This window comes from Tigriopus californicus, chromosome 7, assembly GCF_007210705.1.
Source record: "Tigriopus californicus strain San Diego chromosome 7, Tcal_SD_v2.1, whole genome shotgun sequence".
In the NCBI taxonomy this organism is placed as follows: Eukaryota; Metazoa; Arthropoda; class Copepoda; order Harpacticoida; family Harpacticidae; genus Tigriopus; species Tigriopus californicus.
In genome coordinates this window covers 4,167,101-4,194,094 of record NC_081446.1, presented here as the reverse complement: position 1 = coordinate 4,194,094, position 26,994 = coordinate 4,167,101, and the positions used below count along the sequence as shown (strand labels likewise).

Below are 26,994 nucleotides of genomic sequence, written 5' to 3'. Positions count from 1 at the left end.
ACAGATGAATAGAGATTTTGAGGACACCGAGGTCAGCTCTTTCATATGCTTTGAAAGACAGATGACAAGATCTTTGGCGGTTCCCTTTGCTCATACGATTGTGGAAAGAGGTTAGCTCATTCTCGGGGGTGAAGTCATCGCTTCAAAGTCAGAACTCGCACGTCATTCGCCATCTTTCGGCCCTACCTGGGGTCCTCTCTTAGACTAGAACTCTTGGGAAGATTGTTCTTCCGAGGGATCGGAGACAGGCGTGGCGAGGGACCCTCTTCACCTGAAGGGGTCCGACCCGGTGGTGAGCGGAATATCAACAGATGGGGAATTCCTCCTAGGGGAGACTCCGCCCGACTCTCCGCGGGAGATTTGGTTCCAATCCCAAGGGAGTGCACCGGCGGACCCAATAGGTTTGAAGTGCCCCCGGATTTGCCCCATGACTTGGGTCGGATCGATTCAATGTAACGAGAAGCGTAGGTCTGAAAGTTACTGGCACTGTTCGCGATTCGATTCAAGGATGATTTCGAAGCGGTGGAAGCACTGCTTGACAAGGAACTCGCTGACGACGAGTCTAACGAGGTCGGAATGCCATCAGGTCGGGGTGGTAGGCGATCTTTGGCTTCGAATGTGCCAAACTTGCCCTTGAAGGATCCACCAGAGAGCTTACTCGGAGTTTTACTACTGGCTCTTCTTCTTCGGCCCAGAGTTCCACCTCTCGAATCTTCTTTTTTGCCAAAAGGTTCTTCGGACACTCGTCGCTCGATCGACAGTTTCTTGGCAGCCTCTGCGAACACATTGGACGAGGAAGCCATTACCAGTCACATGTTCCAACCTCAACCACATAGAGTTTGGACCAGGTTTATTTTTTTCACGCTTGGAACCAGATCCCAAACGTAGGTTCTGCCAGAAGTTGCAGTTGTGGAACAAGAAGAAAAATGTGGGCGCTCCGATGCTCATCCAAATAATGATGTTTATATTTATGAATCATCATTAGCTCGGCGGCTGTGGAGGAAGCAGCATAGCTCCGCCATTCACATGATCCTCATTGGGACCGTGGAAGTCAGTCTTCCTTGGGCTTCAGCACTCGTCACACTCAGCCAGTCTGTTCCAAAAGCACAGACAGCTTGCAAAGACAAAGTAAACTGAACTTTGATCAGCGAGAGCAAATTGAACAAGGACCGACATCCAAGGTGGAAGGAAAGACGAGCGAACAAGCTGAAAATCACGCTGAACAACTTCAAACACACTTCTGAAAAAAGTGTGCATGCAGTTGAACAAGTCAAGAAAGAGAAAGAGAGAGAGAGAGAGAGAGGTTGGCTGGGCCTGTGACAGTAAAAAAGGTAAGATTCTTGCACAATCTCTGCTCTCTTTCTCCCTGAGCTCTCCTTCCTCATGCCACACATACGGCATAGAATATAGTAGTATACACGAACGAACGTCAGTTCGGCGGTCCGTGGGTCCGTCCGTGAACGAAGTGAGTAGTTTCCTCAATGATTGCTTGGGACAGTTCTTTCAGTTCCTTCTGCTTGAACAAGGGCAACAAGACTGCTCCTGCTCTTTTGGAGCCCGATCTCGATGATGGCTTGGCTTTGGGACGCTTCTTTGCCGTCAACTTTGTTTTTCGTCTCAATTTTTCCATGTCGTCCCTTGGCTGTCCCACAACACCCACGTCCTTACACACATCATACCTACCTACATACAGGGTGTGAGGTGTGCACGTATTTAGTGCGGGACTGAGCAGGGGGTGTTGGGCGGGTGCTGAGAGATGCTCTTCAGCGTCAGCGAGAACTCGTAGTAAACATTGCCTTAATGAATCATGGGGGCGAACCAATCTTTGAATGAATTGGACTGGGAACGGTGAATCATCTTGATCCAATCATTACTCGAGTAGTGAGTTGGGCAGAGGGAGACCCGGGTGTTTCATGGTGAATCACTCTGTCACGAATGGATGAAAGATGAGGAACATGACTTTGCCAAAGTAGCCAGATGGGAACATAAGGGTGGGAACAATCTCGTGCAACAGGGACAACACACGCTCACTCAAACATCATTTCAGGTTCAGGAAACGGTCTTGGCCACTTTCGCCCAGCCTTGAGGGGAGGAAAGACTCGCCCCACTCTCTCTATCTCTTTTCTTCTTTCTTTCTCTCTCTTTCTGCCTCTTTCTGTCTCTCCAGGATGAGAATGACCAAGAGCGACATCAACGAGGAGGAAAAAGGCATATCTTCAATGTTGTTATACAAGAACAGAGAATGTCGGCCGAGTCAAAGAAAGGAAATATCTGCAATTATCGTTAAAGAGCTTGTTGTAATGCCTCTCCAATGGCATCACATTGAAATAGTATTCGAAACAAAGCAAATCGTTTCGATTCTCTCCGACCAACGACGACTGACTGCCTTTATGCTGCCCTTTGTCAGTGTATCATTCAGATAGAGTATGTGCTGATGCATATAACGAGCCTTTGGTCGGACCAAACGGGCTTCAGAGCTATAATTTTGCCCATTTTTGCCACTCTCTCTCTCTCTCGCTCACTCACACACAAGTAGTTGTTAAAAGGGAGCGAAAATACAGAGCAAGCTACAAAAACAGATTTACTCGCCAATTTTCGCCAAGCCAACCGTACCAACCACTGCCCCAAGCCATTCCCAACCTAGACCCAAAAATTGTATTAGCATCTCTGAAGGCGGGGACGAAGGAAGGATACGATTTTTGATTAACCGAGAAGTCTGGTCAAGAGGAAATGTTTTGGGGGTAAAAGTACACCGACTCGTTCTTATAATACCGAACTATAGAACACCCTTTCTTCACTGGTGCGATCATTCCCATCGCAGGATTTTGTAGTATTTTCATTGCTCGAGCTGAAATAAAACAAGAGCTCTTGGACGTTGACGATTATTTTTGTGGCTATTTTTATGAGGTCTCTAAAAGATGAAATTGGTGCCCAACACGGATTGAATTGAGCATTGTCTTCGGTAGAAGATGCTGTTTCACCACTCCATCGACCATCGAGTGAGATTCGGGCATGAAAAAGGAGAGGAGAGGGAGGAGAGAGAAAGAAAGAAAGAAGGAACGAAAAAAAAGTTCAAGAGGTCGAATTGAATGGATAAACATAAAAGTTTCATGAATGACGCCAGATCTGCCATCTTTGACAGCCCGAGGGGTCGCTGGTTCGAGATCAGGAACACCCAACCATTCAAATGCAAGTGAGTGCAATCAATCTTGATGGAGGATGCTTACTTGCTGAATTTTCCGCCCCACTCATCGCTCTTCGGCCTCTCTGACGATCGATGCATTCGTTTCAAATGCTCATGGTAGCTTTCTTTGGCTTTGACATGGCCCGGAATGTCAGAGTCAACCATAACGGACCGATGCCGATATCTCTCAACTTGTGAATGACTAGGAGGCGGGTTATACGATCGAGCTCGCTTCAAAGGCTCGCGTTCCGGACCTAAAAGGACGGTTTCATCGCAGTTTTCGTCGGTAGCCACAATCTTGATATCGCAGAAGGTGGAGGACGAGGATGGTGGAGATCCTCCTTCATTGGGTCTGCCGCCAGTTGTTCCTGGAGCTCGTCGACGGCAGATCCTCCGAAGGGAATCGTCCCGACAGATGGGCTGATCGTAGGTGCTCAGTCGCCTTGTTGATCTTTGCAATGTCTTTGTATTCGGAGCATTTGTCGAGGAAAGTTTTGTCGCATAGCTCGATTGATCAGCTCTCTTGGCGAGTTTCGGGGATGAGCAGAAATGCTGAGTTTGAGCACTGAGTTGCTCAAAGGATTTCCTCAATCGGCTCGGGACCAATGAGAGCAAGCTGGATCCGTCCGGATTCATGAGTTTCGCACTTTGAGCACACCCACTCACCTCTAGCTGCTTTTGTGTATTGCCTTTGATGGCTGGCTGGCTTTGAAAATCTTGAGGATTGTGTTTTGGTTGCTTTGTTCAAATCCTAGGGTCTCACCTCTGATCTTCCTATCTACGTACGTAAGAGAGCGAGTAAGCCTTGAGCTCGTTCTAATAAAGTTTGGAAATCAGATTAAGACTGATAAGGATCGAGACATGACCCGGGTTCCTCCAGGGTTCCCTCCCTCTCGTTGGAGCCCTGAAAACCCTAAGGAATTTCATTTGAATGGAAATGAAAGATTGCTGCCAGGATAAAGACGCCTACTTCACTTGAACTCGTCGAGCCTCAAGCGGTGCAACAATAACATTGGACAGGCAGGTAGGCAGACGACGAAAAAAGAGCCCACATTATTCCGCTCTCTGGATATGGGCCTGATACAATGAAGTTTTCGACAAATTTGGTCCGATCAAATATTGACGGATTCCATCATCATGGAAATGTGTCAAAACCTTGAGAGGTCACGCACACGGCGTTCCGATCTCAAAGTCAATACTTGTTCAAAAAATATCGGCTCTTGCCGGGTTTCACTCAAAAAAAAAAAAAGAGTTGATGGTTTACAATCTTGCAAATTGGTTGGACCAACAAGGAAGGGCGAAAACTGAACAAAATAAGGGGTACTTGAACGCCCAAGCTGAAATTGACCCGACTCGAGAGAAATTAACATTGTTCTGCACTCATCCGGGAGGTCAACTTCTCAACAATGGACCAGTAATTACTGGCTTGGTTTGCACAACCACTCAAAAGCTCTGTTTAGTAAAAAAGGAAATGGCCAAACCCCCGACGTTCGTGCTTGATATGGCTTGAAATTCTGCATGGGTTTTATTGGGTTCAACAATTTGAATTGAGAGGTGTTGGCGAGATGATGCCTCAGAGGATTTTCCGAGAGTTTCTACAGTCCCCCGTGTTATCTGATTGAAACAAGCTTCGGCATGAAAGAGAAGGAGAAGGGAGAAGGCAGAACACAGAAGAAGAAGAAGAAGAAGCCCCCCCTTCAATAGCGTAATTGTGGAGTAACCATATCTTTCCTTATTTGAACAAAGCACGACTTCTTGAAATTATGGGCGTATGGCAATCATTTTCTCTCTCCCATGAAAAGCCGAGGCTGCAAGTTAACCAGACGTGTATGGAGCTTACAACAACAACAACAACCACCACAACTCATCAAGCGACAACTTAATAACGAAGGACCTCCTTCGTCCACTCAAAAAAATAACAATCCCAAGGCAGAATGCTCAAGATTTTCGCTTTGCCTCTCAACACTTGGGCGAAAGAAAGAATGACGTCGTAGGTGGAGGGAGAGGAGACAACACCACGGTTTGCTTTTCACGCATTCACTGAATGAAGAGACTACTCCACCGTCAACACAAATGGAGCTCGAACTAACCTGATACAGTCAAATGAGGACACTTAAATGCCTCGTGAATTGTCAGATACAGCTGTGCCATGTGAAAAAGGCTCTCCCCCCCCGTCTCTCTCTCTCTCTCTTCGATTCCCTTTCACTCTTGTTGCTCCTTTCGAGTTTTGTTTAAAATGTTATGCAAGCTAATGGATCAAGTTTCATGTCAGAGAGGCGGAGGGAGAGAAAGAAAGACAGAAACGACCAGGCAACTCTCGTCATTTCTTTTTTTCCTTTCTCAAACAGGAATTCGAGACTTTGCGAAGTGTCCGACATTCATTACGAACTGATTTAGCACATCCATGGATACCTTATGTGAACGGCCGTTTGAACAACAACCAATAATAAATACAAGTCGTTCAATTTCCAGAGCTCTCATTACCAACGTAATTAAACCCTCTTTGGAGATTGTAATCTCCTTTGCACTTGCCACTACATACTACATTCGGCTACATATGTACAGAGAGAATAACTGAGTCAGTCAGTCAGTCAGTCAGTGAGCCAATGTGGAGCTTGCAATTTAGTTAGATGGAGAGGAAAAAAAATTGACACACGGTCCTGAAGCGAGACATGTTTTTCGACCCCATAACTCAAATCTTGGCCATCCACAATTCGGACAACAAAATTACAAACTGACCACTTTTCGGGCCCAAATAATTGTCCAATACGTCAAGGGCATTCTTAGCCAGCAACTCATCATGCTGATGATGAATCATGTTTGGTTATCATTTCCATCGATCGATCCGCAGGTTGGCTCAACGGATGGATCAGAAGAAAGAGAGAAAATGGTTTCCAAACCAGAAAGGCTTTACTCTGCCAATGGATGTTGGCGAAATGGCATCATTTATCCAGTGCAAAATGCATGAGACCTGTCATTTTTTGAGTCGTCATTGGCTTTGACAATCTTGTTTGCGGTCGCCAATCTTGAGGGACGTGTAGCCATCCATACCAACCAATGAATCAAAAGAATCAAGCAAGCCAAGCGAGTAAACCAAGCGGTGGGAGGCTCAGCGAATTGATTATGTCACAGCTAATACAATGATTTCTCATCCCGATTTTGGACAGAACGCCCGCCGAGGATTGAACTCTGGGCATCATATGCTGGCCATTATTGATCTCGCAGGTTCGTGTGTGTGAGCGTGAAAATCTGGCACGGGGCCCCCCCTCTATTTTGAACACCCTCCACTTGATTAGGTTGACATTTCAATGTTGGAGACTTGGATCCAGGATATACCGACCTCAGTGAGGTTGGCGATGAGTGCGCCAAAGAAGCCAGAAAAAGAGCAGATCATGTGGAGGCCGTCCATGTCAGTTTGGGGCGAATAAATGAGCATTTTAATAATAATGAATGACGCTTTTGGTGGGAAATGAATAGATTTATGGAGACCATTGGCTCAAAACCATGGCGGTCCGCTTTTGGAATTTGGCAATGTTTTGGATTTCAGGTGATTAATGGATCTACTCTGACGATGAGCTAGAGCTATATTCCATATTTCGTGAACATAGATTGCGCGACCCTGGGCGTCATTTTCCAAAACAAAAAAAATATAAAGAAGAATTGAAAAAGGATGCCATTAGAAGCACGTTAGAACTCGTAATAGAAGATGCTTGCCAAACGGGATCTTTACCGAAGTCATGACCTCCAATCCAAGCGATAGTTTTGGAGGTCTTTGAGAAAAAAAACCCTCGATCTTAAAGACGTAAATGGAATATTTCTATGTAAGCACTTTTCTCTTGCCGAAGATAAAGATGTGACCAAGAATGACAGCGATTGAAGTGATTAGAATGTTGAATGGCCTGTTAATCATCAATGAAAAGAGGCGTCGAAGCGGGATAAAAGATATGTCGAGCCATGTTAAAGACGACGCTGAAGACGAAGACGACAGTAATATCTGTGGAAGTAGCAGTCAGGAGCCTGGCAAGTCACTTGGTCCATGATTAGTTAGTTAGCCGTGGGATTGAATTAATTCTTGACTCGAGGCTACAGCTGAAGGTTTGGAACTCAATCAACTTCCGTCCAGTCAACTTGGAGGTGATTACGTGCTATACACAAACCACACAGGTACTAGTTTTTTTTCGTAATCAAATATCAAATTTACGACCCATGAAAGGGAGGGCCTTTTTGAAAGAAAAACATGAGTCTTGACATTTCGGGGTGGCAAAGGTGGGTTCGTAAGTTGTGGGTTGTTTGAAGAAACAAATTCTGGAACCCAAATCAACGAGTCATCATCGTGATTCGACACTAATCCAACCCCAACACTCTCTCAGAGGACGAGAGAGAGAGTGTCGGTTTGACCTTCTCACATGATCTGAATCCAATATTGCCTCAAATAGTTCACTTCCCTCAAGATCAAATTTCAATTGACCTCGACAACTTCAGCTTTGGGTCGGTGGGTAGTTTACCAAAGAAGCGAGAAATGGAGAGAAGAAAAAAAAAAGAGTCACGATGTTAGTTTGCCATGTTTCAGTGGGTTCTAATTACCACAACTTAATTACTAATTATCAGCCAACGGCTGCCCTCAAGTCCTTAAGCTTAACAAATGACCTTTGGCCATTTGCCCCTCTTGATCTTAAACGTGGGCTCACTGGAGACGTACATATTTTCGAAATTACTTCCACTCAGGATAGGCCCATAAATATAATCAATTGGCATCCTTTAGCATATGGTTAAAAAGCCCAATGAATTGGAATAATGGGGGATCTTCGAGTCTCTTTCAAGCTCAAGCGTTGAGGGAGAAGAACAAGCTCATTTAAAAGGTTTTCGTCAGAGGCTTAGCTGGACCCCGGTGAGTGAGTCTTGAAATAGGTCAAAACCAGGCAAGCCAATGGTCTGGATGGTTTTAATCGCCACCAGACCCTAAGGCCATGACCAACCCTACCTCCTTTAGAGAGGAGATCCCTACACTACAGAGCAAATGTAAAGGACTATTATCATCCATTACTCCCCACCATACCAACCAACCAACCAACCAACGAACCAACCAACAACTTAGCCAAATTTGATGGCCATGCCACTTTTTGGAGCCAGGGCATTTCAATATCACTTGCGATCGTCTAAGGCATGTTTGAAACGAGGACTTACCTAGAACAAATCAAGAAAAACGTGGTTAGGATTCGGGTTGGACTTGTCGATATACATATATATATATATATATATATATATATATACAGTATATATATGTATGCTTCCTGAGCGGGCGGGACCTCGAGTTATTATTTATGGCCAGGCACTACCAATTATGTTGATCTATGCAAATGGAGAGGCGACCATAAGAGTCGCTCTCCGACCAATTGGAAAATTAATTGCCACCAATCTCGAGAGCAGCAGGAGCTATCAGAAATCTATTTGTCGTAGGCCTGAATAGAATTGAATCCACTCAATGGACAGACAGACAAGACACACGGTAGCCGAGTGATTGAGGCTCAAGAGCTCCTCCCATGGAGGCTCCCTGGCTTCTTCGCCTCTTCTTTCCTTTGAGTTCTCATGGACGAGGAAGTCATCCTCAATTATTTCAACCATAAAGAAGCCATTGACCCGGAATCAATTCAAGCCCGAGGAGAGATAAAAATTGATGCTTTAACAGGCAACTAAATCGCATCTTTTGATTACCCCACAGCCGACCACCCTCGGAGATATTTGAGAGTTTTGTTCAAACTAGCCGGGCATATTTTCATTCGATTTTCTTATCAAACCTTCTCAGCCACGAACAAGCATGCTCCTCATACCGACGCAACTTGGTTATTACAGAGAGGAATTAAAACCGCAATGTAACGGTTTAAGAATCCTCTCGCCAGCCACACTGTTTCAAAGAGCTAACCAAATATTTTGACGGTTTACAAATGAGCAAGACATCTGTGGTTGAAGCTGGCCAATTTGCAAATTCTCTTCTCAACTAATTACAACCCAGAGTTCGAGCTATTTATGGCGAGAAACCCCTTCAAGTCTTGAATAGCTCAATTTGACAAATGAAGAAAAGAAGATGCTACGCCTTAAACGTCACCAAAAACAATTATTTTGGGGACACTGGCAGTCTAGGCTACAAGAACCAAGACAGGCAAATAATGAGTCCGAGATATACTAATGCCCTGTACCATAGGTCAGATGGCTCTTTAACAATTTAACGACCCTAAATTGAAGGCTTATTTTAAGGCCTATCAGATGAAAAGTCCCTTAAACATCGGCCCAAGCACCTAAACAAGGACCAAGTGATAAGAAAAGTGGAATCCCCCCAGATGAAATACTTCGTTAATGACAAAGTGCAGAGTACGATCTGGGATATGCAAATAGACGGATGAGAGAACTCGTTTTGCACATGTTTTATTCAGTGCCCTTATTTACGACAGGACTGGCGAATGGCTTTATGGCGACAAAGTCTTTTGTTCACCTCGATCTTGATTCAAAAGAGCAATCCAACCACCAGGTACAAACATTTCACTTCAACCCAAAATGCCACGCCAGAACACTCTATTGAATGTAGCCAAGTGTGCTGTAGGCGGATTAAAAAAACCCACAACTACACATACACACACACACCTCCAATAGGCCCTTGATGGGCCCAGCCTTGTGTCAGGCTTAAGATTACTTGAACAATCCGGACTGATTGCGGGTTTAGCTCCTTTACAAGAAAGAAGGATTTGCCTTCACATGAGGTGTTCAAGGGGATACACACGTAGATAGGCGCTACGATAGGCTCCGGGGAAAAGAAAGAAAGAGAGAGAGAGAGAGAGAGAGAAATAACACAGTGCTCTGCATACTGAAATTGGATGAGAAACCTGTCGCCCCGATGGTTGTTGATGCATAAGGCGAGGCTTGCTTTTGCATCTCCAATTTGGGCCCTATTCTTGCGAAGGTTTTTTTTAAGTCCACAAAAGATTTTGATATGGCTGGAATTGCTCTCCCAAAGATGATTGTACCCATGAACGCCATTGTCCACATCCCGTCAAGCAGGATCACATCAATCAGATTTCCTGTCTGTCGAATATTTTCAAATGTTTTGCCGGTTCAACGGACCGCGTGTCGCTCGCAAGCAAGCAAGCCACCAAACTTGCAGTGCTTGTTGGCCACTTCTGCACGAGAGATTAAAAGAAGGCCCCTCAATTGCGCCCCACACTATTACTACTACCGCTACTACCACCACCACTGTTGAGGAGAAGCAACAGAGTGCTTTGACATAAGTACTGATAAAGGTGATGGATTACACAAGGTATTACAACTGTCATGATGGTTTAATGGATTGCATTTTACCTCCGGCCAAGGCTATTGCTAATCCTGCAATACAAATGATTCTAAATACCAACCACAATCACTACCGCCACCTCGTTCAAATCTCCTAAAGCTGTGTAATCCACTTAAAGGAAGAGAGTCAAGGAGTGAGAGCCTGTCGGGTTTCCAGGAAGGAATGCTGAGGCCATTTTGAAACCCAAACGGAAACACACTTGACGGTTGGCCGTTTATTTTAGTATTTCCTCGGGCATCCGTGCTCGAGCATTCTGATCACGTACTTTCCGTTATTTGATTTAAAGTAAGTGAAATATGACTGAGAGCTCCTGTTCCTTCTCTCCATGTCCGCATCTCGTTATCTTTCACCATGCTGCATTTTGACTTGACATAAACACCGCTCGATTGAGATAAAATTGGCCTTCATTGGTCGAAGGCCCCTTATATCTTGTTCTCTTTCACTTTATCCATATGAAGTCAGGATCTTGATCATTTCTCAGCTTTCAGTCTTCATGGGTAATGAACACCATTCACGTTAGGGCTCATAAAACACTTCATAATGAATCAAAGAACAATACTCGGACTACACTGTGCTAGTGATGCACTTTTTCTGTCATGGATACAGGTTGGCCTCCGTAACGACCTCTCGGATTATTACATTATTATTCATGTGCGCTCAAGAGAATCGTGCTTGGCAATTAATCTTGCCTTTAGCAGAAATCCATGGCAGCAGTATGCAAACACACACTCACACACACACACATTTGGTTCCTTAGGGTCGCTAAATTGAAACTATTCAAATGGGCAAGACGGGCTCCTTCTTGAACAGAGCAGGTATTACTGAGGGCACATTTGGCCAAGACTTGGTGGGTTCATTAATCTGAGGCGATTTAAAATCTCACGGACCATTATCCCCGGTTTTCTTGATTAATCTCAGACTTTAGTTCAGCATCGAACGTGTTGCGTTCGGATCCTTCCATCTTCTGGAATTCGCCGCAAACCTTCATACCAACTAAACGCTCTATCATAATTAAATCTTCCCTCCTATTTCATGTCAAGTAGGCACTTGTGACAGTTGTAAACACTTTATGAGGGTGACTCAAGCTTGTGTAGATAGTACAGTACAAGCTGCACATATATACGTACCTTCGATTTATACTCTTCGTGCTAGCCTGACATTCCACAGCCAATCGAATTTCAGATTCCCCGCTTTTTTGCACATGGTACTCGTACAATCGATATATTGTAAACAGATTAGCCGCATATGCCTCTATATTCCATTAGCCCGAGATTGAAGTAGTTCATGTCATTGCGAGGATAAGGAGGCTCTACTCTCTACACCGCAAATTCATACAATAATTGCCAATGGTGCTGTAAATTTCGGTCCGAGCTTGGAAGGGCTGGAAGATACATTTGCGAAATGTTCGAATTGTGACCCCCTGTGGGCCGGGCTAAAAGGTTCTCTCTTGAACCACGAGTAGAGCAAGCATGGGCTCTTATTAAATGCTGAATCAGTATAGGACTTGAATTCAGAAACCAGCCAACATGCACCCACCACCGATAGAAAAGCAGAAGGAGGTCCTCCTATAAAGTTAAGCATGCGACATCATCATGTCGTGAAGAAGGCAAGAGAGGAGGATGATAGCTTCTCAGGGAGGTGAGCGAGTGTATACCTATCTACGTACCTACGTACGTATGTATGTATGTATGTATGTATGTAGTGTGCAATGAAATGAGGCTCGTGCGATAGTCACTTCACACGGATGACGGCAGTGGAAAGTAGCAGCACTCTAGAGAAATGAAATAACAACTAGTGCTATTAATTGCATTTCTTCGCTCAAGAGTTACTACTTGCCGACTCCCATTACAAGTCGTTTTGGGATGAATATATGTGACGGCAATATGCTAAACGTTCAAAGGGAGAGAAGAGATGGGGAGATTTACTACTAGGTCCGGCTCGGCAAACCGACGAAAACATCCACCAGTGCGGAGACACGATACCACGATTATCCCTTATGAAAGTGACGGAAATCGCAAGCGATTCTGCTCTCAGCTCTAGATTATCCCCGAGATATTTGGGCTTTTACTACCTGTCGGCTGGTGCCAAAGTGGCTACAGATTGAAAGCTTTTGACTCCTCATATCTTAAGTAGCCAAAAGGATCTTTTTTTCTTATTCTTCTTGCTTGTTCCTCCTCTTGCCTTCCGTTTGAAGTGGAAGAGTCAGGCATAAATGAAGGGTGTCATTAAAGGCGTCATTTGGGATGGTGTGTGGGACTTATGTCCCAACCCATCGATAGAGTTGACAATTGGTGAGTGACCACGTGGCTCGGTCCAGCTCAGTACACAGTTCACTTGAGCCGTCTAAAGACCAATAAGTGTCATGAAACCAATTTGTGTACCTATAAAAATCGTCCATTTGGCAATGTTTTGGGAACCCACTGGAATTCAAAAGAGAGAGGAAAAAAATCTCATAAAAATGGGAGATTATTGGTCTGGCACTCCTTAAAAGAACTTGCAGCACTGGGCATGCTTTGTGGTCAGAGAGGAGATGAATATCTTCTACAAACTTGGTTGGAATTTCGGAATCTGCCCATCATGGGACACCCTTTAATGCAAAAAATATCCTCTCGGCATCGATGCCGAATGCTCGGGTGACATTTTATTCTTGGGCACTGGTGACATGACGTGGTTGGTTTCCAGTATTCTTCCGACACTTTAGGCTCGAAACATGACCCCGAGCCGAGACAATAGGATTCACAGGTGGGCTTTCAGACTCGAACTGTGATTTTCATGCCAGATAACTTGGAGCAAATCTGGACGATCTACTCTGATTCAGTCCTGCCAGAAAAAAAGGTTGAAATTGACCGGGTTGGAATTTCCACTCCCGCAATTCTTTTGACACAGGAGAAGCCATCTTTTGACACATATAACTCAAATATAATGGCTCTTGACCAAAGCCGAATTATGCTCAGACGGTCGGGCCGTGTATATACAGTAGAATAGCATATGTATGTATGCAGAGGTTTGCAAAATTCCTGGTCAGTTCAAAGCCCGGGTAATTGTATCACTTTGCTTGCATATTCCATAGTGCCGTCAATTACTGCTGTAAATTTGAAATGGCAGGCTCCTGGTCCTGAAATTGCTAAACCACGACGACGATGAAGAAAGAACGATCTTTGAAATGGCTGCTAGTCAAGAATGACCAAATGTTTAACGGCAGTCGTCATTCAGAACATGGAAAGGTTTTTATCTCCTTTAAACAGCCAGACAATGGCACGAAACTTTTGACAATTGTACATAGTAGGCACCGGAGTGATTCACCTTGATGGTGTCGGATAACAAATATCACAATCCGTCTGTAGGCTCTCAAACATATGCTGCCTATCTGTGTCTTGGTTCCCCAATAAAATCCAACAACACCGCTGATAAATACTTGGTCAACAATGACCCCCAACCATACGAACACCAAAGGGGAAAAAGGAAAGGAAACGTCTGTGACGAGCAATTTGCTCGAAGTTGGGGCCCAACCTTGAGCGTGTTCTTGAATTATTCAGCAAACGTCGCCCAGGGTTGGCACGGTTAAACATACAGAAAGTCATGAAGCAATTTCTCATCTTGACAAATTCTCATTCCAGTGATTATTTGCCTCCTTGGAGGAGGGCCTTCTCCGTTCACTATGGGGTCAAATCAATGGACTATTTTGAGTTCGCCAATGGGCCCAAAAGCCATTCTTTCTTCCATCGCTCTGAAGTGGGGGTCTACCTTTCAGAGCTAAGAAGCAGGCTCACTTTTTGTAATGGCCCACTAACAATATGATCACAATATCTTCGATACAAGGGGTCACCCCCTCGCGGTCGTTAATTTGAAATACGGGCTCAGTCACGCCAGATAACACCATTTGGAACTAATTTCTGTTTCAAAAAGCCATTGAAGTGTGGACAGGCATAAATCTTCCCTACCATTTTACATCGCTATGATGAAGGAGTCGCCCTCACTTTGACTTGCGTCGATGCAGTTACTAGCTTAATGCACACTAATGTGCTGTATTGCCCAGGAATATCATCATCCAGGATGCAGCGCGTGTGTCGAGCGAGAGAAGTCATGGGGCTTCGGGGCTTCGACTATGCGAGACTCTCGCACACGAGAGACTGTTTAAGCGAATGATATGAAGTATTGTAAACAGCCGATTTGAACATGTAAACAAATCCTCAATATCCCAGACTGACCTATTCACGAACCCCTTCCATCGGTGTGGATCATTGTCCTCCTTCGAACTTGAAGCTGGCGTTGACCTAGGTTGATGCTGGAGGATGCCACGGCGCTCCAATTTGTGGACCCGATCCATGGACCGATCACGAACCGGAGAATAGGAAAGATCCGACGCGCTCGGTGGGAGACTTCCTCGCCGATCGGTCTCTGGACTGGACCAAGGGGATTCCTGGGATCCAACCCGGAGACTTTCACTTCTCCCCACCAGCCAGCGTTTCCGTTTGGCTTCCAATGAAGGCCGAGACACGTCACTGAACGATCCGGATCTCATGACTTGCAGCCGTTGCTTGAGCGTCATCTTGGGGCTGGACCGAACCCGCTCGACCAAGGAGTGAAAACTCATCGGGTTCGAACTGCGGTCGAGACTGGATTCTCGGCTGGAGGCGACCGAATCCGCACCTGATATGCTCAGATCACTGCGTTGATTTTGAAATTGCTTCCTCCGAAATAACGGCGAACTCAATGGAGACTCTCCTCGGCGAAAGAAGGATCGACCTCGCTTTTGGATCTCCACTCCATGATAGCTGGAGCGGCTCTCGTCCAGGCGATTAAAAGCCATTGCCAAGAACACTTCTGATCTCACCGGCAATTACAGCACGTCAAAGAGGCACCTCTTGTAGGGACGGGTGTAAGTACGTAACAAAGCAACGCTCTAAGGCCTTCCCACCCAAGGACCTTTGCAATTGGAATTCAGCCAAATCTGCACTGGTCTTTCCGCAAAGTTCAAACGCCGTCGTGCCAAGGAAACGAGCGATCCAATTTCACTTAGTCCAGCATTTTTCATCTCAAGGTTGGGACTAGGTTTTCAATTTCTCCACGTCCTTCACTTCACACACGGATGAATTAGTAATGATTGAAATTCTTTCACCGTCGATTTTTGCCTTCTTCTTTCCTTGAAGAGGCGTTTGAATAACGATTATGGTCCGCGCTATCAATAAGCTCTGGATCGTTTGGGCGGGGATGACAAATTTAGATCGTTCATTATGCGTACCACCCCGGAGATAGGACTTTTTCCTCCCGAGAAAAAAAGTGAGGGTAAAGTCATTGAGCTTCTTTTTGGAAGCTACTTCTCAGCTTGAATCGAGGAATGAAGATCCACCCAAGTCTTCTTTAAGGCATGCCTTTTCCATAAGGTTTCAATAACTTCTTCACTATGCATTCGCGTCCATTCTTGGCAAGAATCGTCTTTTGAATTCAGATGACGTCCAAGCTAAGTCCGTTGATGATGATGTCGACAATGTTCAGGAAGCCAGGTTCTTTTTGCGGCAATCACAAAGCTTCATATCGAGATGGGTTCTGATGGCAAAGGAAGGCACAAATACCAGCAACGAGTGGCCAAGTTTCTAGAATTTGGAGTCTGAAAGGCTTGTGTGGGACTCCCTTGATGAGGTTGACATCCATTTGGAAGAGCCTGTTCAAACTGGTCTGAGCCTAAAAGCCAGCCACTGGTCAGAGTTCGGACTTGCAAAACTTAATAGGGCACCTGATCATAATTGACAAGGACTTTCGGGGGATGCCAAGGAAGTCAGTGATGGGAAAAGGTGATATCCAGAAGGATTTGGCGTCGCCCTCTGAGGAGTCGATTAGGAGTTTCGAAGTGAATGGACAGATGGCTTATCACATGAGAAGTCCCATTAATTGTCCGAACACCCACACAACGGTTTGAATTCTTGAAGCGGATTTCTCCTCACTCTCTGTCTTCTTGCTCGAAGTTCTTTTCTCAGATGTCACAAAGGAACTGAGAATTCATTTCGTCAATTCAGTGACTCTTCTGGACGGACGTAAGACACTTTTTCTACTTCAACACTCAGAGAGCACACGGAAACAGAAACCATCAGATTGGGAATAAAGATGTCTGTTTCGCAGACAATGGTCCTGGCAGAATCAATGTAGAGACTCATTCATCACTCTAAGGTCTATCAAGCTCGCACTAGGGCCTTACTTAGAGTCCCTCAAGCAACCTCACAACAGTTATAAGTGAAACATGCACCTTTGTACCCTCCTCTCAAATATTACTTCCAAACACATGATTGGCAAGAAGTCAACAAATCAGCTGATGATTTGGAAGCGAGCGCGACCAAATTTCACCCCCCTCTCAAAGATCTCTTCTTGGCACTAGCCTGTGGTGTCTGGACGAGGCCCTGATTACCAAACACGCACACATCATTAATTCAACCGGCATCTGACGGAGCAAACCCCGGTCGCCGAGAAGTAACTCGAGCCAAGGAAGCCAAAAGGATCACATGAATGGCGATGGTTGTGCGTGCCATTTGGACTTGCTCGACTCGAGTTTGGGGGTCGAGCGTGGGTCCGAAAACAGGAATTATGATAGATAACACTCAATGTGTTAGGATTTGATAGAAACTTAATGAGATGTCGTGGCCTTCGTATCCAAGATTATTCTTGTGCCAATTGGAAGGATCCGAATTGGGATGGATAGTCATGTTCTCTTTTCAAATGAATGCGATCATTCATTTCAGGTGACACTTCATTTAAGCCAAAACTGCCAAAAGAGCTTGAAGCTAGGAGGGACTAGGGATAAGGGAAGAGGGGATGGTTTTTAGGATCTACCAAGAGGTTTTTCTCGGTGTGGATTCTTCACATTATTAACCAAATCATGTGCCTCATCGACTCTTCAAAAATAAAATAAAAAAAATACTTGGCGTAGCTGGGGCTCCAGGAAAAGGCATTGGTATTGACACCATGATAAACCGGGCTGATGTCCACGATGACGGAAAGCTTCACGGACCCAAAATGACAGATTGTGACGCCAGAAATGGCTTCAAAGGAATGGAGTCCCATCTAGCATGGTCCTAAACTTGGCCGCCAAGCCCTGGTTCCTTAAACGATTCCGTGGAAGTATTTGCAGAGCATAATGGTATGATAAGCAAGATCACTGCTCGCAGAGTACATGCTATCTTTGGTTTACTCTGGACCAAAGGGTTTTCAAGTTGTAAGATGACTCCCCAGCGAAATCTAGGGTAGCAAAAAAGAGGTCTTAACGATCATCGAACCTGCAATGCTTGCTCGAGACTGCCAACTGATTGGACTTGAAACTTGTCGAACATTATTCAAGGAGGACTTTTTGCCTTTAGTTCATAGTTCATACCTGGGCCGAGTAGACTAGAACGTCAGATTCTTTAACAACCTATGGATTGTTGCTCGGCCCATGGAGGGGATGACCTCTCAATCTACGAGCGATTCATTGACAGTGAATATGATCAGATCGGAATTTGTGAGTGTGGCCAAGTGCCAAGGAGCTATTCTTCACGGATCTTGCGGTCCGTGAAGGGTGAAGCATGTTTGAAATCTCCCCTCGACGGTTGATTTCAAAGCCAGTTAGTTGGGTAACTAGATTGCTGCATTTCCTTTGGAATTCCCTCCCTTCTATGATGGCCTGTTAGTGCTTGAAACCCCCGGTTATGACCGGGTTAAGATGGATCTGCCTTCAAGAAAGGGTTTAAAGGGTTGTTACCCTTTTTGTTCTCGTCTGATGCTCCGGGAGCACAAAAACTTGGGTAGAAAGACCAGGGATGAAGATTAATCGCGGTAGTTACAAGCCAACAGACGGTTGGTTAGCATATGGCAATTTCCTTTGGATGGCGATCGAACCTTAAAGGCCTCCTTTTCTTTTGACCAGTAACCCTCGATTAATACTGGTCACCCTGCTGCCACGCCACTGGAATGTTGTTTTGATTTGCAAATTCCAGATTCTGACGGGCCTCAAAAGTATATTTCTCAACTTATAAAACGCCCTGTTGCGCTGAAATTAGTTTCATTGCGGGCAATTATTAGGTGGTCTATAAATCTCAAGAGTGTTCTGATTGCATTTGTGAACGCCATTTACCCCCTTATCCATCTTAATGTGACCCTCATAAAACTAGTTTCGCAGAGAGAAACGGAGACTGAGTGAGTAAGAAAGAGAGAGAAAGAGAGAGAAAGAGAGAGAGAGAGTGAGATCCTGGAGTTATCGCTTATCTTTCGTAATGCCACCATCCGCGATACAATCACCCCCATCATAACCATCATCATCATTACTGGCAGCCCAACCTTTGAAGATCATTTTAAGAAACATCTCAAAATCTCGCAGTTCCACCTTCCCAGAGAGATAAGGATCGTCATTTCATGAATATTATTTCTTCAGGAAGGGTGATTTTCTTGGTGGAAAACACAAAAATGCCAATGTCTTCCGGGCATCGTATAACATTTCCATGGGGAAAAAACTCTCTCATGCCGCACTGTACAATGCACATTATTACTCCCTTTTTTATGGGTAGGCTCTCGTTGCATATAATGAAAGTCCTCACTTGGCCGTACTAAAATTAATTCGACGCCATGTCAAAAAATATAATAATCTGCCAACTTGCGAATTGAACCGCAGAGAAGAAGAGAGGAAACCAAGATGAGGAATCCACTTCAACAAGTAAGAATTTTTTGTCAGACCATGTTTGCTTGGTCATGGCTGATTAGCATGCACGAGAGACACTCCAGAGCTATGAAAAGAGCGATAGAACAGGCTCGAAATGGAATCCGAGAAGTAATCCGGGCGACCATCATCCATCTATCCGTCCAACCGTCCAACCGTCCAACCATCCAACCGTCCGTCCTGGGGACATTGGCGCTCGGCAAAAAAGCACCCGCAAATTATTGTAATCAGTCGGATATAAGCTCTAGCACTTGACCCCTGAAGTGATCCGGTCTGATGTTTTTGTCGTTGGAATGGGATCAAATTGTAGGTTTTCGAACGAACTGCATTCAAATACAAGTTACTCTCACATTTGCGGAGGGTGTCCGGGTTTCTTTTTTTCCGGTTAAAGTAGGATTGGCAGGAGGAGCAGCAGACAATGCTCGCCTCCCTCATCAATGTCACGTGGAATTTGCGGGATTGTTCGCAGTAGGCGCATAAATCATGACAATCATCATGACACGTATTAATTGTTTACAGCCTCATTGATGATCTTGCACGAGAGCTTTGAACTCGGCAGAATTTTGAATACGAGTTTTCTGCGAGTTTGGCAGGGCGAGCAAAAAATCCTATTAGTTTAAAATGACACACTCTGACCATTTTCGCACAATGAGTTGTCTTTTTAATCGCTATGCATGCACCTCTGGCAAAAACCACTCCAACACGGATCTCTCATCTCACTTCCAAACCTCTATTGCCAATTCAACCCAAGGCCTAAAATAACACGGGCATTCTTGGTTCCTTTCAAGAATAAGACGGAAAAAACAGAATGTACCTACTCTCTGAAGAGCTTATTTACTCCATAGGAAATGTTTGGTTTGGTTTTGATCTTCTGCAGGAAGATCCTCGTTTGAGCGAGGAATCCAAGAAGGCCAACAGGAATGTTTATGATTGGCGAAGCGTGAAGAAGTGATTTGCGAATGAGTCTCAAAAAGACCCATAATCATCCTTGATAATGTGAGCATGTCACAGGAGAAATCTCTAGTGAATAGGCTTGGCCAGGATTGAAGGGATAAAGTGAAGCCAAGACTCACATTTTCGGAGTTCAGATGCAGCACGAACTTGACGAGCCAAGTTGCGTTCAATTTGTATTCTAGCTACATATTTTCTTAGGCGGCATGATTTTGAATCACATAATCGAGAGAACAAGACAGTAAAGGGTTGTCTTCTTGACTAATTTTGCTCCACCTTCTGTCTTTTTGGTTCACTTATTAAGAGCCGCCGGCAAAACCCTGATGAGCTTATCCACTTGAAGGATGGACATTCGTAGTACATAAATGATGAAACCATGTCTACATTTAAGTTTCTACCTTTCTGAAATAACCTATCTTCATGTTCCTTCTGCTCTCACTTAAAAGCAGACTGTGGTTCATGATCTTTCTTTGCGGCCACTAGATGGCGTTGTCGCCTAACTGATCATCCGATCCGTATGTGAGCGTACTCCATCTAGGATATGAAAGGTCCATGTGGATTCACAATAGTAGCAAAAACTCCACTTACTGTGCGCGATCTGTACTTGATTGGGTTGCCAATTCATAGAATTGAGGACCATTTGGACTGTTGTTGAGGAGGTAGAAAGAGCGTTTATCTGAAATTGAAAAACCATGAGCATCAGTCCAATTGCACAGTTTCGGCGTTTTCCACAACAAAATGCACTGGATGTCCTTGAGATGAATTGGGAAATCACACAAACTCTTGGGTGAAAACTGCCACTCACAGGATCAATGAAATAAGCTCTCACCTGTTGCATTTGGCCTGATGAGAAGGTTGGACACCTTAATGATTGGGGCAAAGCAAGTTTTGCCCATGTTCGACTGATTGGCCGCAGTCATAGCCAAGGAATTGGTCATGTGATACTTGAGAAGGTACTTGTCATCCTGCTTTTGCAAAAGCATGACACAGTCTTCCAGCAGAAGAACATGCAAGTCCACCGTTTTGGTTTTTGGTTTTTGGCCCAATTTCATGGTTAGAACGCCATCATAGAGTAGAGTGTGTTGGGTAAGATCCACTTTCTAAAAGAAAGAAAAAAAAAACACATTAGTCTCCACTCCTGATGAACAATGATAAAAAAGCAACACCTTCCACCTTGAGGTCCTTAAACAGGATACATCGACAAGACAGGCCTGCAGGCAAGCTCAAGGGAGGGCCTAGCCATCAAAAATCCCAACTTGGCCTAACTTTCTACAATATGTCAGGGACCAATCCGTTCATTTTCACAGAACCAAAGCCCTTGAGGGATCATCTTTTTCTCCCACCATTTTATCCGGTTTCTTGATCTAGACACACCGCCATAACCGAGGAAAACCGTGCCAGGGGCTTAATATTTCAAATATGGCGCTCAAAACATAACCAAACCAACCGACCAAGGATGAACAAGGTGACCAAGAAACTTCTCCAAACCTGCCTGTCATTCTAAACAGCTCTCTCTCTCTCTCCCTCTCTCTCTTTTTTTATTGCTGTTCCGAGCACACCAATCTTGGGTGGATGCAAAGGAAGAAAAAGCAAGACAGTGGTAGTCAACTAGTGCCAAATAAGAGATAAGCCCCGGTGAAAAAAGCCTTAACAACCTTGGCCAGAACTGAAGTGGAAGTAAAGAAAGAAGAAAAGGAAAGAAAAGAAAAAAGGGAAAAGAACCAAACAAACTTGGGTCGTATCTGTTGGCCTCACCAGAGGCATCACCACAATCACTTCCGTGGCGGCTGAAGAGCTATTGTACTTTTCTTTGAAGCCTCTCTTTTTCTTTCTGTTGTTTGACCTCACATCCTCCTTGAGTTGAATCCTCTTTTCCCTGAAGAGGAATCGTCAATGCTTCACGCCACAAGGCCGGAAAGATCTTCTCTGGGGCCCCTCTCATCTCGAACTTGTATCAACGAATTGAACTCCTCCAGGCCTTATCTGTGTGGGTATTACTCAAGGATAATGTCTTTTGAAGCGTCTCTCCCCAGAGCTTCCACGGCCAATGGAGACACACGCGACTTTATGAAACAAATTGGAGTTGTGTGTTGTGATGGACGTCTTAGGGAACAGTTACGTAGACGAAGGCGATTGGCTCGGCTCCCACTAAAGCTAAAGTACGGTTGAATGCAAATGAATTCGATTCCAGAAAACCTAGAACTTGATTCAAAGAGCTATCGTTTTCAGCTTCACTGGTTCTTCTCAAGATGATAAAAAATCTGGAAACAGTGGAAATCGAGTTCTATTATGTACAATCCAATTTTTTCTCCTTGGGTAGATTACTTGAACTTGAAAAGATGGTAAATCGAAAAACTCCTGATAACGACTTAAAACTCGACTCAACAACGGTATCAGACACTTGAAAGGAATAGTGAAAAAAAAAACCTTTAAGTTTGCTTGCTTTTATCCTAATGCCGACAATAAGCGGGTAGATTGGGGGGCAAGTGGAGGTCTTTTTTTTAGGATGGAGAGGGGGATTTCTAGCTCTATTTGCTTGACAAGATAAGTCCAAGCAAGAAGGGAGTGGAAAGGATGGGGAAATGGCGATATTTGTCTCAAATTCTTGACAGCATCTTGGGCCGAGAAAAAGTCCGATATTTCTCGTTCACAATTTAGCACTCAATCTTGTTCCCTTAAGGTACGTTTATCTTGCACTAAAACAACTCGAGCCTGGAACGTATGGACAGGGGCACTGATAGAAAAATACTCGGGATTGTTCATCGGTAACAATCAGCCATGGTAACCAACACACTTCCATTGTGGATATACTCTGGTAACAAAAAAAGCGGCAAGACAATAAATATTGAAAGTTTTGACCTTTAGATAAGAAACTAAGAAATGACAATTTGCAACTTGTTCCATCGGTTTTAAAATATTCTATGTATACGAGTCCCCTACAAACTGACTTCAGTCCATTGATCAAATAAAGACTCCAGAGTCCAGGTTTTTAAAGCGCAGGAGCGAATCTTAGATCGAGAAAAGGTCGTACTATACTACATAAGTGGGATCTTTTCTCGATCTAAGATTCACTCCTTGGCTTTAAAAAACTTGACTCAGGACTCAATCAGAGCTGACGAGTCAATCTCGTTAAACAATGGTCCAAAAATGACTCGGGAGTCTCTTGTTTATAAAAGAATGCAAAGTGCATATTTATGGTTGTGTTGTCTCAGAACGACCATGGTAAGACAAAAAAAATTGATCTGACTTAAAACAGTTTTTTATCTGAGCATCTTAACCAAGGGACAAAATGTGAAACATAAGTGCCCATTTTGGAGGAGACGTGGTGTAGTGGTTAGCGCAGCTTCCTAGTATGGGAGAGGTCACCGGTTCAATTCTCCTCCCCGACCTTTCTCAAGGAAACTTTTAGACGCTAACCACACCCACAGACGGGGAACCAATCTGATACCGGACTTGAAACTGCCTATTGGAATTTGGACTTGGACGATGCGATGGCTGACTTCGCTGGCCGGGCGAGGTGCACCCTCCTACCCTAGCACCCCCAACCAAAAAAAAATTGTTTCGTGAAGTATTACCTAATCGCAGGTCATTTGCAATGACTTATGAAAGGTCGAGCCAATGAAAGTTAATTGAACCTTTCTGAGCTCTAGAATCTGCAATGACTCGAGTCCTATAATTGATCTCAAAGATTCTGTTTAAGCCTAATTGAACTTTACTTCAAACATCATGGTCTCACAAAGCTTTCAACGAGCTTGGGATGTTGCCCAAGGCCTATTTCGTTCATTATTGAGTCCTGTCTCTCCCAATCAGTTTGGTTAGTTTACTTAAGCTGAGGCATATGCCTCATCAGGTCATTTACTAATTGATTAGATCACCATAGTTTCATTTGAGGGCTAGTGTACCAAATCCCAACAACGTGCTCGTCTGCGCATTTGGGCCAAATCATCCAACCCTGATCGACCTCAAGCTTGGCCACCACACATCAATTGTGGTTGGCTATCCTCTCAATTGGTTGTTTGATGGTCACTTGTTTTGTTACAAGACAGGTTGGCTTACCCTGAACTCCTTGTAGAGGGGACTATCGGGCAATTTATCAAGACCCGAGGTGTCCAAGTTCTTCTGGATTTCCGCCATCATATGCATATTCTGCGCCTCGGCCACCCGCCTGTCAATATTTTCCAGAATGACACAGGTCCGCTCTTGACAACTATGGACAATGTCTTGCTCAGTCTTATCACAAATCTCACTACCCTTCTTCCACAACTGGTTCAGCAACAGAGGGTACTTGACCAGCCTTTGGTGTTCCATGGGTAACAAGGCCTGCAGTTGGAGTCGCCGACATTCGGGCTTGTTCTCGGTTTCGGTCAGGAACTTGTCGAAGCGTTGATCGCGTTTCCTCCTGTCCTTGAGTTCTTCGATGGTGAACTTTTGGTTCTTGGTGAAAGTCGACCCGATCTCGATTAGCTTGTCTCCATTATCGCCGAAGAACTGCAAGAAGAAAGATCAAGTTTCAATTGCCAGACTTGGTTGGTTCAGAGGCATGAACCTCGTTCGAGCCAGGGATTCATGTAGTTAGTTCATATGTATACCATGTACAGAGAGGTACGTACGTATGTAGTACGCACATTGCTATAGTTCCTGTTTCTCTTCACTCTGGAATGGGAACTAGGCTTTTGAGTTGGGTGGTGCTATTTGAAGGAGCTTCTTCCGTTCTTCCTCTCTCTAATTAATAAACCCAATTATCGTTCGGAGTCTTCAAGGCACTCCTTATACCAAATGGAAAAGGGAAACTCACTCGTCCCTAATCTGCCTTCTAAAGCTAAATGGTTCTGGAAATAGTTCCCAAGACTTGCTTTTTCTCCCTTGGAACTCTGAACAACCACTTGCTTCAAAGAACAAAGCCTGCCTCATCGTCTATCGCAGGTGAGGGCCAGTTAGTGAGTTAGTTATCAAAGGACTCGTCGCTAGCAAAACAAAATCATTTCTTCCTTCACTGGCCTTGATTCGAATGTCATCGGTCAACGTTTCTCACCAGGAAAAGAAAGGTGGCCAACAACTATCGACCTCTCTCAGAAAGGCTTTTTTTTTCCTCATTTCTCACCTCGCTTCTAAGCTTCGTTGCATTGGGTCCAACAGAGTACAACGCCCTCGTCTTTATGTCGGCGGACCTGGGTGAGCAATCCAACCCCCCCTCACTCAAGAGTTCCTTTTTTTACACTTTATGCATGCCTGCGCAAGAATGTGTGCTAAAATCTAGCCAGTCCGCAATTATTGCCACTCCATGCTCTATTTGTAAATGAACGAGATGGATTTATTCATATTTGGGGGGACGACCAGATTGTGGCGGCTACTTTGGCGCGCACCTATGTATACGTGTTACTAAAAGTGAGGAATGTCATATATTCGCACCTCTACAAGACATTCAATTGGGATTTCCCCTGTAGACAAATGTGACCATAAACTTCTAACTCGAAGTCCAAATTTGCAAATTGCTGCAAAATATGTGGCAATTGAGGATGCACAGGCGATCGTACCCAAATCCCAGACGCAAAGATTTATAAATTTTGTCCAGTTGTGCGTAACAAAATTGGGCCCATAAAAGATGGAATCACTAACATGCCGCACAAGGTTATCAGACACATCATGGAACATCTACTTGATTGTACCGATTGAAGGAATCCACTGAACCCAGGGAATCATCTTGGCGATTCAACTCAGTTTAAGGTCAAACTGGTGATTTCTAAGTCTTTCCACTAACACGGTCCGAAGTGAGATGAAGCGCTCATTACCAATTTCAGACTAACTGTTCAAGATTAAGCTGTCCAGTGGCAGGCAATCAAACATATGCTACGCAATCCAAGCCTCTCGCCCGTCTCAATTACTCCAGGTTGCAACAGGAAAATGGACAGACATTGCAACATGTGGAGTATTACCAATGGTAGATGATGGAAACGGACGATTCGAACCGGAATCATATATACATTGTATATATCATTCCCTGGCTGGAGGCCACAGACTTGGAAGCATGTCTTTCTTCTTTCTCATTTTCCGTAGGTAAGCACTTTTTCGATTCGAGGAGAGTTCAGTCTTTCTAGCATAGCAAGTAATCCGATTATTAGTGCAGTATTTTTCCGATACGTCCAGCTTGTTCAGTGTGTATATCACATTCTACAGCGTGTGGACTTATGCTAACCAACAACAGGAGCAGGAGCAAGAGAAGCAACGGTAACAGTAGTAGCAACAACAACAACAACAACCCTTGAGAAGCCAGGAGAACAAACGAAAGTGTGAGCCCAGACGATAATTACATTCTCAAAAGGAACGATTCCACTTGAAGGAACAATTACTTACTAGCTACAATACTAAGGAAGATATGATCGCCATTCTTTGTATCAAATAATCCCCTAGGTTTCAACCACTGCTGTATCACAGTCCCGCCTGCACTTGGCGGAAACTTATCAAAAGCAAGTGATCTTAGTGGGTTTGTGTGTCCATCAAAGAGTATACGTATATGCCAAAGAGATCTCACCATTTCACTTAGAATGTCACCAATGTTGCCCACAGGGTATCCCAGCCTCTTGACCTTGTCCTTCATCTTCTGATTGCATTTGGTGTGCCAAGCCAGGACATCAGGGAGATTAGGGAATAAGCTCTCGACAAATTCCTTGTGTTGTCCAAGCGAGTGCGCACTTTCAGCCACAAGAGGACGATAGAAGAGGCGGTCCAAAACCTTCAAATTCCTGACATGACTTCTTTCTGTGTTAAAAAGCTCTGGAACGGAAAGACGGGCACAGTGAGAGGAGCCAGCCGAGGTTCATGACAATTTCCAATACCGACGTCGAT

At 44.5% G+C, this 26,994-nt stretch overlaps 1 protein-coding gene across 15 annotated transcripts in view; it reads right to left on the bottom strand.

Moving 5' to 3' along the window:
* Positions 1 to 26,994, bottom strand: part of LOC131884098 (uncharacterized) — a 123,192-nt gene that overhangs the window by 5,078 nt on the left and 91,120 nt on the right. For all 15 annotated transcript variants that reach the window (XM_059231746.1, XM_059231748.1, XM_059231743.1 and 12 more), the window contains 4 exons: positions 26,681 to 26,922; positions 24,208 to 24,639; positions 20,981 to 21,251; positions 20,740 to 20,827 (listed from right to left, as the gene is read on the bottom strand). In XM_059231746.1, coding sequence (XP_059087729.1) covers positions 20,740 to 20,827; positions 20,981 to 21,251; positions 24,208 to 24,639; positions 26,681 to 26,922 — 1,033 coding nt within the window. The remainder of the gene's footprint in view (positions 1 to 20,739; positions 20,828 to 20,980; positions 21,252 to 24,207; positions 24,640 to 26,680; positions 26,923 to 26,994) is intronic.